Raw genomic sequence first — 11,587 nt, 5'->3', positions numbered from 1 at the left:
TGTGTTTGAGTATTTTTTTAAACCTTTATTTAACTAGGCAAGTCAGTTTTAAGAACAAATTCTTATTTTCAATGACGGCCTAGGAACAGTGGGTTAACTGCCTGTTCAGGGGCAGAATGACAGAGGGGGTTTGAACTTGTAACCTTCCGGTTACTAGTCCAACACTCTAACCACTAGGCTACCCTGCTGAGTATAGTGTACAATGGATTGCATCAGATATTTCTGGGGGGGATAAGGGGAGGTTTCGCCCTGAGCTTATTGCCCTGGCATGCTGCTCTGTCACACTGTTGTGAAACAGAGACTCTTGAGTTACTGTACATCTGCAAATGGAAAAACCATGTCTTCTCCCCCACTTCCTGTTTGACCCTTTAGCTTACAGTGAATAACCTCAACATCACCAAACAGCTGCTCTTTCACAACTGCAGCTCTCTAAACTTAGTTTCACCGTCTCCCTGATTCCACAGGCAAACTACCCAGGCGACATTGATATCTCCAGCATTAATGTCTGTTATCCAACCAAGCCCAATGATTGGTTGCTTCCAACTGTATTCACCCCCCCAACAGTTTGTCAAGCGTATAACTCCTGTGAGAGAGTCCATCTCAGTCAGCACAGAGGTAAATGAACCTGGGCCATGCTTTATGACAAACTCAACAGCCTGAACAGAACAGAATGCCTGAGTGTGATAAAGAAACCCATTGGTGAAAGCCAAACAGTGTTATCCTATCTAGCATGTCAGTGGTTTAGCTGCAGTCTGCACAGCTGTAATCCTTCATTGGGCTTGCAGAGTGTGATCCCACTGCCAAGCTGTTATTGCAGTCATCTGAGGAAGCAATGTTGTTTCACAGTCAATGGAAGTCAGTAGGCTATTACCAATGAGTTCATTTCCATGGAAACAAGATGATGATGAGAGTTCTCATTCAGGTTTAATGCAAATGGGTCAATTTATTTGATATGTTTACATTTATATCTAGGAATATAATGTATTCTTCACTTTCCCATTCTAAATAACAACCATTACTGAACATTGATTTGTTTTTCATTATAAAATGTGAACACATTATCACTCCTCAGCTATACCTCAGCTATGGCTGATTACAAATGATTGCAGTCTGTCTTAAGTGCCAAATGCCTCCATTGACAAAGCATTATTTGCAGAACAACTTACTGCAAACCCTGTACAGGAACACATCTGCACAGTCATCAACAGATCTATTGCAGTACGGTACATACCCTGAGTATTGACTTTACCTGACAACAGACACTGACTACATATTCTCATCTGTCAGCAGATCTATACGGATATCTGAATGTGTGTGTACATGTGTGTGAAGAGACGCAGTGTCTTTCTCTCTCTGTGTGTGTGTGTCTTTTTGGGTGCATTTGTGTGTGTACCTCCAATCTATCAGTTCTTCTGTCTGAGTATTTGGGTGTATTGAGAGGCGTAGGATTGCCTGCTCTGCTGAGCCTCTATCTCTGACTCATACTCCTCCTCTTCATCCTCCTCCTCCTCCTCTACACCCCTCTGGCGCTGTAGGATGCTGCTACGGGACTGTGAACAGGAGATGGGTTAAAGACTTGGGACAGTCTTGTAAAGGAAACTAAATATACCTGTCTGTACAGGACAGTAATGACTGTTAACCTTTATCAGTGTATGTTACTCTCTTTCATTCATTATTGTGGAGGTCTATGTTTTTGTCTGTAATGCTAGCAGCAGATGCAATCTTACCTTCTTGGCTGATTCAGCAGTGTGTTTGAGGCTGGAGCCCAGGGTGGGACTAGGCTGGTGGGCCATAGAGGAGGGCAGCAGGGTCTGGTTGTCCAGAGGGCTGTCAGACACCCTGATCCTCCCAATGAACAGCTGTTGAGACCGGGGAGATGATCAGCCCTGTAGCCCCATACCTGGAACTCTCACCTCTCAGTCATGCTGTCCAGGTTCTGGAAGGTGTGTGTGTGTCTAACCTCCAGGTCTTTGTCTATGTCCATGCTGTCCAGGTTCTGGGAGGTGTGTGTGTGTCTAACCTCCAGGTCTTTGTCTATGTCCATGCTGTCCAGGTTCTGGAAGGTGTGTGTGTGTCTAACCTCCAGGTCTTTGTCTATGTCCATGCTGTCCAGGTTCTGGAAGGTGTGTGTGTGTGTGTCTAACCTCCAGGTTTTTGTCTATGTCCATGCTGTCCAGGTTCTGGAAGGTGTGTGTGTCTAACCTCCAGGTCTTTGTCTATGTCCATGCTGTCCAGGTTCTGGAAGGTGTGTGTGTCTAACCTCCAGGTCTTTGTCTATGTCCATGCTGTCCAGGTTCTGGAAGGTGTGTGTGTGTCTAACCTCCAGGTTTGTGTCTATGTCCATGCTGTCCAGGTTCTGGAAGGTGTGTGTGTCTAACCTCCAGGTCTTTGTCTATGTCCATGCTGTCCAGGTTCTGGAAGGTGTGTGTGTGTCTAACCTCCAGGTCTTTGTCTATGTCCATGCTGTCCAGGTTCTGGAAGGTGTGTGTGTCTATCCTCCAGGTCTTTGTCTATGTCCATGCTGTCCAGGTTCTGGAAGGTGTGTGTGTCTAACCTCCAGGTCTTTGTCTATGTCCATGCTGTCCAGGTTCTGGAAGGTGTGTGTGTAGACCTCAAGAGCCTTGGCATGGAACACCATCTCCACTGTGATGAAGTCTGTGAAGATCCTCTGGAAGAAGACCTAGTATTATTGTCACTGTAAGAGGATGGACATGCCTGAGTATGACTGGAACACATGCGAGTGAGTGAGTCTGTGTGTGTGTGTGTGTGTGTTGTGTTTATATGTGTGTGTATTGTGTTTATATGTGCATGTGTGTGTGTGTGTGTGTTGTGCTCATATATGTGTGTGTGTGTGTTGTGTTCATGTGTGTGTGTGTGTGTGTGTGTGTTCATATGTGTGTGTGTGTTGTGTTCATATGTGTGTTGTGGTTGAAGACCAACCTTGATGTCCTCCAGTTTCTGTCTCTGGAAGTCACTGATGGTCTCCTCCAGTTGTCTGGTGCTGCGGTGAGCATCATTGGTCGCCTTCTGAGCATTCACCTCTGCCTGAAAATCAAACAGCAAAGGAATACTACAACTGTACTAGAAACTTGAAAGATAAATTCTTTTTTATGACAGCTACCAAAACTTCTGGAACCACATAGCAAGATCTCATCAATGGTCAGATATCTGCATCGTTGCAGTGTTGAAGGTGTTGTTGATGTGACAGGGGGTTCCAGAGAAATCATGTTACCTGTGACTGAAAACATTGGATAAGGTATTGAAGCATGACTAGAACAGAACATCTACATTTCTAAAACCTCTCAGAGACCAGGTTAGCTGATCTGAACCTGTCACTCAAAGCACCACTCATAGAGTAAATATGGCTGACAAACAATCGTTTGTCACAGGCAATATGTCGTATTTATCAATACTGTGTCTTGACATAAGGATTGTTGATGTAAATACTATAATCATTCTGGAATTCTGCTACTCTTGTAGAGTTACAGTGCCTTGCGAAAGTATTCGGCCCCCTTGAACTTTGCGACCTTTTGCCACATTTCAGGCTTCAAACATAAAGAAATAAAACTGTATTTTTTTGTGAAGAATCAACAACAAGTGGGACACAATCATGAAGTGGAACGACATTTTTTGGATATTTCAAACTTTTTTAACAAATCAAAAACTGAAAAATTGGGCGTGCAAAATTATTCAGCCCCTTTACTTTCAGTGCAGCAAACTCTCTCCAGAAGTTCAGTGAGGATCTCTGAATGATCCAATGTTGACCTAAATGACTAATGATGATGAATACAATCCACCTGTGTGTAATCAAGTCTCCGTATAAATGCACCTGCACTGTGATAGTCTCAGAGGTCCGTTAAAAGCGCAGAGAGCATCATGAAGAACAAGGAACACACCAGGCAGGTCCGAGATACTGTTGTGAAGAAGTTTAAAGCCGGATTTGGATACAAAAAGATTTCCCAAGCTTTAAACATCCCAAGGAGCACTGTGCAAGCGATAATATTGAAATGGAAGGAGTATCAGACCACTGCAAATCTACCAAGACCTGGCCGTCCCTCTAAACTTTCAGCTCATACAAGGAGAAGACTGATCAGAGATGCAGCCAAGAGGCCCATGATCACTCTGGATGAACTGCAGAGATCTACAGCTGAGGTGGGAGACTCTGTCCATAGGACAACAATCAGTCGTATATTGCACAAATCTGGCCTTTATGGAAGAGTGGCAAGAAGAAAGCCATTTCTTAAAGATATCCATAAAAAGTGTCGTTTAAAGTTTGCCACAAGACACCTGGGAGACACACCAAAAATGTGGAAGATGGTGCTCTGGTCAGATGAAACCAAAATTGAACTTTTTGGCAACAATGCAAAACGTTATGTTTGGCGTAAAAGCAACACAGCTGAACACACCATCCCCACTGTCAAACATGGTGGTGGCAGCATCATGGTTTGGGCCTGCTTTTCTTCAGCAGGGACAGGGAAGATGGTTAAAATTGATGGGAAAATGGATGGAGCCAAATACAGGACCATTCTGGAAGAAAACCTGATGGAGTCTGCAAAAGACCTGAGACTGGGACGGAGATTTGTCTTCCAACAAGACAATGATCCAAAACATAAAGCAAAATCTACAATGGAATGGTTCAAAAATAAACATATCCAGGTGTTAGAATGGCCAAGTCAAAGTCCAGACCTGAATCCAATCGAGAATCTGTGGAAAGAACTGAAAACTGCTGTTCACAAATGCTCTCCATCCAACCCCACTGAGCTCGAGCTGTTTTGCAAGGAGGAATGGGAAAAAATGTCAGTCTCTCGATGTGCAAAACTGATAGAGACATACCCCAAGCGACTTACAGCTGTAATCGCAGCAAAAGGTGGCGCTACAAAGTATTAACTTAAGGGGGCTGAATCATTTTGCACGCCCAATTTTTCAGTTTTTGATTTGTTAAAAAAGTTTGAAATATCCAATAAATGTCGTTCCACTTCATGATTGTGTCCCACTTATTGTTGATTCTTCACAAAAAAATACAGTTTTATATCTTTATGTTTGAAGCCTGAAATGTGGCAAAAGGTCGCAAAGTTCAAGGGGGCCGAATACTTTCGCAAGGCACTGTATATGCAGATATAAATAGACTGGGAGAAAGGATACAATTCTTTGTCTATTGGAGGGATCCTTCTGCTGGAGTTTCTCCAGTTTCTGCAGCTCTTTCAGCGCTCTGTCCCGATCAGCATTGAACCTCTTCAGATCTGCCTGTATGTCAGAGATATGACCAGTCCATGAAGCTTCAAACACACTGTCTCAGAAGAGACAGCCTATACATTCACTGCCATTGTTCTGCCATGAGAGGCTGTGAAGAGTGTGTGAAGTGACAATGAGAGAGAGAGAGAGAGAGAGAGAGAGAGAAAGAGACAAAGATTGTGTGTGTGTGTGTGTGTGTGTGTGTGTGTGTGTGTGTGTGTGTGTGTGTGTGTGTGTGTGTGTGTGTGTGTGTGTGTGCGTGCGTGCATGCGTGCATGAGGGATCTGTATTTTGTCTGGTAATTACTGTATGAAATCTACAGTGTGTTCGTTTCCATGTGTGAGGACTTACTCTCTTGTTTTCAACTATATCTCCATAGGCTTTGAGGGGAGTGACGACTTTGGTCTCCAGCCTCTCTATCTGTCAGGGGTAGACACAGTAAACAGACTTTCATCTTCAAAACAACAGTATTTCAAGGTGTGAGAAACAAATTGTTGTATTTTTGTTAGGTAAAAATGTCTCGAAACCAACACTGTCTTTGCACACTATATACAGTGTTGTAGTATTCCTTTGGCACTTAAGACTGAGTAACTCCCATAATGCCTTTATTTACTGTTACTGTTATCGTTAACCCTTACACTAACCCAGTAGATGCACCATGGCCACCCACGTCCTCAGGGAAGCTACTCTAAAAATATAGTTTACTGAACCAATGTTTCTTTGAGAAAGTAGTTCACTACAGCCAAACTATTTTGTTATTATCTAAACCTGAAATGTCATAGATTACAAATTGCAATAAAAATCAAATCAATAACAGACCCCCCCTGGAGTCAGATTAACAGAATGTGTAATTAAGCCTATACACAAAAACTCTTTCAAGTGACAATTAGGCAAGTCTGATGCTGAAAAATAAAGGAAATGATTGCCTACTTTAGCCATAATTTATTTAATTTTTGCAAAAAACGTAGTGTAATTCCAGTAGTTAGCTACACCACTAAATGGCAAAAAAATAAATGAACTACTGAAAACCCTACCAAGAATTGAATTTAGTTCAGCTACCACAAAGCTACTACACAATTAAGTTCAATTACTACTTTAACAAGCCTATATGTAGTTCACTACTCCCCAACAGCCCCTGACCTCTCACCCCTCACCTCAGCCTGGCGGTAGTCCTGCACCATGGCCAGGTCTTCAGCCAGGTTCTTCAGACAGGTACGGAGCTCTGGGTCCTCAGTATTCGAGAAGTCATTGAGCTGTCTGACCAGCATGTCAGCCTGGTCCCTCAGCTTGCCTGTCTTCCTGGTGTAAGAGGCCAGCAGGCTGCAGAACTGACCCAGGTACTTCTCAGCATGGCTCACTGTCAGCTCCATGCTCTTTATCTGTCTGTCTCTGGACAAAAGATTAAGAGTTATGAAGGGTTAGGGGTTTCAGCTAACTATAGACCTCCAGGAAGTTTTAGGGTCGTGTTTGAGATAAACGCTAGATGAGCCAAATAGCAGTACACATCCCTTTAGCATTATTATATCTGTGAGACAGGTGTGTTTCCAAAGGCGCACTCATATGAAATAAAGTATTCCCAATGCGCAATCTTCTCCATACATAATCTAGGCCCATTTACCACTTTAGCCGTGGTTTCCACACATAATCGTGGAAAGGCAGTATATAGTGAAACATGACATGGTTAGCTATAGAATTAGTACAGCATCAAATGAAGAATCAACCGATTGGCTCGATGTTGACTATGTAGAGCCGTCTGGTCCATGCTAGCTTTTCCTGCTACAGTACTGGGGTTTATTAAAACAGTATAGCTAACCAACACAGGTGTTACCAAGTAATAGTGGTACATTAAACCATATATGCATGTAACGAGGGCAACTACCTTGAGAAGATGGTGTTCATGTTGGATTTGCTCAAGCGTCACTTCACCTCACTGTTGAGCTGCGGTATTTGCCTTATTGCCAAGCTCTCGCCTGCCCCGGGTTACGAGCTAGTTGGTTGCTATAGAGACGACAACACGGAAGAGTGGGGTTTTGGGGTGTAAGTGATGGTTATGGCCACATGGTGGCAGCAGCGTATCATTAGCAACATAAGCACCTAGAGGAGCCGAGAAACGCTTTACAAGGCAGCCTTACAGAAGAATAAAACGTAACCCCATCCCTCAGGTCTATTAAAGAGCGTGGTAAAACTGATGTTTTAAAAACTCACTCTCACCCTTCCTTTCTCTCTCTGTTCTCTCTCTGACTCATTCGCTCATACACTTCATCGCACACGCACACACGCACACACACACACACACACACACACACACACACACACACACACACACACACACACACACACACACACACACACACACACACACGGTCCAGCCTGTTAAAGTGTGGTTGTAAGAGAAGTGTTGAAGAGAGGCCAGCACTCAACTCTCTCTGGGAAGAATGTGTTGGCATATACAAGGGGCGCCACTCAAATGGAACTTTAATTCATTTACACAAAAACTCAAACAATTCAAAAACAGACCTCACTGCTGGCAGCTCACAACTGTAAAGTGTAACACAGCCTCCTACCTGAGAATTAACGTTTTATTGTATGCTGCACTTAATATAGTATGTGTGTGTGTGTGTGTGTCAGCCAGTGGAGGTGGGCTGTGAATAGGGCTTTGATGTAGCCTGCCAAGTTTCCCCTGTGGACAGCAGCTGTTGTGATAAACACGCTGTCTAGTAGCAACAGATCCTCCCAAGATGGTTCCACACCCCCTCCTCTCTCTCTAGCTTTCTCTCTCTCTCCATCACTCTTTCTCTCTCTGTCTCTCTTTGCACCCCCCCCTCTCTCTCTCTCTTTCTCTCAACCTCTCCCCTCCTCTCCCCCAGGCTGTAGTTAGTGAAGGGAAATTAAAACAATGCCCCTGCCAGTCCAGCAGCAGAACCATACCAACCTGAGAGAGACAGTCAGACAGAGGATAGGGGTGAACGAGACACTCCCAGACAGACAGACAGACAGACAGACAGACAGACAGACAGACAGACAGACAGACAGACAGACAGACAGACAGACAGACAGACCGACCCCAAAGATCATTATCGGATGACTCTATAAACACCACACAATAGCCACAGGGCTGATGGCTAATTGCGTTCCCCAGAGCAGGTCTGTAGGGCTGACAGAGGAAGGAAGTCCACATGTCACCCAGAGGCAGAATCAAAGAGCAGGGCAGACTCACTTCCTTTGCGACACTCACACTTGCTCACAAAAACACACAAACACACACAGACCCACACACATGCAAACACACAGACTGTGGGTTGGAGTTCCAGTCATATTCATTGAAGCTTCCATTCATTCAGATCTGTATTGATCCTTATATTGTCATCATTAACTCCTATGTGGGAAATGACATCATCCCACTCCCTGTTCTGAAGAGTCAGTTTGTCTCATAGTGATGTCACAGCCTAGGAGTGTGATTGAGGAGGCAAGGCGACACAGACGAGGAAAACCAGCTAAATGAAACAGTTCCCCCAGGCTGTTACCTCAATCACAAGCTCTGGGTACGACAAGCCAAAACCACAGGCAGCCTTTTTGACTGAGTCAGAAAACTGTTTTTTTTGCTGTGGGAGTTGCTGTATGAATATGTTGAACGCTATGAGGCAGGAACACTATTACTGAATAATATGAGGCAAGGACAGACTCTGACTTAGGTTAACCTGTTGCCTAGTGAGAGGATGCCAACCTTAGTGGGGTCTACCTGTTGATGAAAGTCATTGGACCAATCACTGTGTGTATGTCTGGGCATGACTCTTACTATACATAGTTTACCTCCTACACTCTTAGAAAAAAAGGTGCTATCTAGATTCTAAAAAGGTTATTTGGCTGTCCACATAGGAGAACCATTTGAAGAACCCTTTTTGGTTCCAGGTAGAACCCTTTCCTTTCCACATGAAAACCAAACGGGTTCTACCTGGAACCAAAAAGGGTTCTCCTGTGGGGACAGCCAAAGAACCCTTTTGAGTGTAGCCTGGCCCTGGCCTAGCTGACATAGAGGTGTACAAATATCATTTTTTATTATCCTTTACTCTGGAAGTGCTGGTCCACAGGCGCCAATGTGTGTGTGTTCCACAGCCAGTGCAGTGGAAAGGTCTGGGATGTAACCCAGGACAGAGTTTCCCGTTGTGAGGTGGTTTTCTATGTTCGCCAGCAAGGGCTGACCCCTCTCTCATACCTGTGATTAATGCCAGAGCATGCACCTCAGAGGCAGTGTCAACAAACAGCCTCTGTGTGTGTGTATGTTTTCGTGTGTGTGTGTGTGTGTGTGTGTGTCTGTGTGTCTGTGTGTGTGTGTGTGTGTGTGTGTGTTGTGGCTGGGTGGAGGAGGGTTGGTTCATTCATTTGACAGATGCATTAAATTCTTCCTTGTAGTGTAGAGTTATAAAGTTTACAGTGTAGTGTTAGAATGTTTACAGTGTAGAGTTATAAAGTTTACAGTGTAGAGTTAGAATGTTTACAGTGTAGAGTTATAAAGTTTACAGTGTAGAGTTAGAATGTTTACAGTGTAGAGTTATAAAGTTTACAGTGTAGAGTTATAAAGTTTACAGTGTAGTGTTAGAATGTTTACAGTGTAGAGTTATAAAGTTTACAGTGTAGAGTTAGAAGGTTTACAGTGTAGAGTTAGAAGGTTTACAGTGTAGAGTTATAAAGTTTACAGTGTAGTGTTAGAATGTTTACAGTGTAGAGTTATAAAGTTTACAGTGTAGAGTTATAAAGTTTACAGTGTAGAGTTAGAAGGTTTACAGTGTAGAGTTATAAAGTTTACAGTGTAGAGTTAGAAGGTTTACAGTGTAGAGTTATAAAGTTTACAGTGTAGTGTTAGAATGTTTACAGTGTAGAGTTATAAAGTTTACAGTGTAGTGTTAGAATGTTTACAGTGTAGAGTTATAAAGTTTACAGTGTAGTGTTAGAATGTTTACAGTGTAGAGTTATAAAGTTTACAGTGTAGTGTTAGAATGTTTACAGTGTAGAGTTATAAAGTTTACAGTGTAGAGTTATAAAGTTTACAGTGTAGTGTTAGAATGTTTACAGTGTAGAGTTATAAAGTTTACAGTGTAGAGTTAGAAGGTTTACAGTGTAGAGTTATAAAGTTTACAGTGTAGAGTTAGAAGGTTTACAGTGTAGAGTTAGAAGGTTTACAGTGTAGAGTTATACCATTTACAGTGTAGAGTTAGAAGGTTTACAGTGTAGAGTTAGAAGGTTTACAGTGTAGAGTTATAACATTTACAGTGTAGAGTTAGAAGGTTTACAGTGTAGAGTTATAACGTTTACAGTGTAAAGTTATAATGTTTACAGTGTAGAGTTAGAAGGTTTACAGTGTAGAGTTAGAAGGTTTACAGTGTAGAGTTAGAAGGTTTACAGTGTAGAGTTATAACGTTAACAGTGTAGAGTTAGAAGGTTTACCGTGTAGAGTTAGAAGGTTTACAGTGTAGAGTTAGAAGGTTTACAGTGTAGAGTTAGAAGGTTTACAGTGTAGAGTTAGAAGGTTTACAGTGTAGAGTTAGAAGGTTTACAGTGTAGAGTTAGAAGGTTTACAGTGTAGAGTTAGAAGGTTTACAGTGTAGAGTTAGAAGGTTTACAGTGTAGAGTTAGAAGGTTTACAGTGTAGAGTTAGAAGGTTTACAGTGTAGAGTTATAACGTTTACAGTGTAGAGTTAGAAGGTTTACAGTGTAGAGTTAGAAGGTTTACAGTGTAGAGTTAGAAGGTTTACAATGGGGATATATGAGAGTATGGATGTCTCCTAGGTGGTGGGAGAGAGAGATACTGTAACTGTGTGGGACATTACATTGGCCCACCTTTGCCCCTTCCCTTCCACCTTTGCCCCCTCCTTCCCATTGCCCCTCCCACCCCAATTTTCCCCCTCGCTCTTCACTGCTCCCTCTCTCCCCACTGCCCCTTCCCTCCCCAATTTGCCCCCTCCCTCCCCACTGCCCCTTCCCTCCCCAATTTGCCCCCTCCCTCCCCACTGCCCCTTCCCTCCCCAATTTGCCCCCTCCCTCCCCACTGCCCCTTCCCTCCCCAATTTGCTTCCTCCCACTACCTCCACCCTCCCCACTGCCCCCTCCCTCCCCAATTTGCCCCTTCCCTCCCTCCCTCCCTCCCTCCCCCACCCTTGTCCCCTCAGTCATCAGTCGTTGAGCAGATCCATCAGTCTGACTGTGTTCTCACTAGTGGAGCCAGTAGTGGAGTAAAGAAGTGATCATTGTGATGAATGGGAGAGAGAACACTGTGTGACACTTATTTTCCTTTCTCCCCCAAAAATCTTTCAACCAAAACATGAAACCTGGATGGGATGAGGGGTGGGTGGGGGTGAGA

At 43.5% G+C, this 11,587-nt stretch overlaps 1 protein-coding gene across 2 annotated transcripts in view; it reads right to left on the bottom strand.

The window, feature by feature from the left end:
• Positions 1-917: 917 nt before the first annotated feature.
• The window catches only part of LOC110526485 (CBY1-interacting BAR domain-containing protein 2), a 17,883-nt gene continuing 7,213 nt past the window's right edge, over positions 918-11,587 (bottom strand). Inside the window, exons 2-10 of one of the 2 annotated variants that reach the window (XM_090238750.1) lie at positions 7,112-7,230; positions 6,387-6,621; positions 5,584-5,652; positions 5,143-5,244; positions 4,561-4,566; positions 2,941-3,045; positions 2,555-2,668; positions 1,728-1,859; positions 918-1,550 (exon numbers count right to left, since the gene is read on the bottom strand). In XM_090238750.1, coding sequence (XP_090094876.1) covers positions 1,404-1,550; positions 1,728-1,859; positions 2,555-2,668; positions 2,941-3,045; positions 4,561-4,566; positions 5,143-5,244; positions 5,584-5,652; positions 6,387-6,621; positions 7,112-7,131 — 930 coding nt within the window. In that variant the 5' untranslated portion in view covers positions 7,132-7,230 and the 3' untranslated portion in view covers positions 918-1,403. Of the gene's footprint in view, positions 1,551-1,727; positions 1,860-2,554; positions 2,669-2,940; positions 3,046-3,121; positions 4,249-4,560; positions 4,567-5,142; positions 5,245-5,583; positions 5,653-6,386; positions 6,622-7,111; positions 7,231-11,587 lie in introns of those variants that run through there. The other variant, XM_090238749.1, reaches the window with a different exon arrangement.

This window comes from Oncorhynchus mykiss, chromosome 6 (genome assembly GCF_057628025.1).
Source record: "Oncorhynchus mykiss isolate SJ-2025 chromosome 6, ASM5762802v1, whole genome shotgun sequence".
Taxonomy (NCBI): domain Eukaryota; kingdom Metazoa; phylum Chordata; class Actinopteri; order Salmoniformes; family Salmonidae; genus Oncorhynchus; species Oncorhynchus mykiss.
Note: the sequence above shows the minus strand (reverse complement) of the source record. Positions and strands in the feature narration are given on the sequence as shown.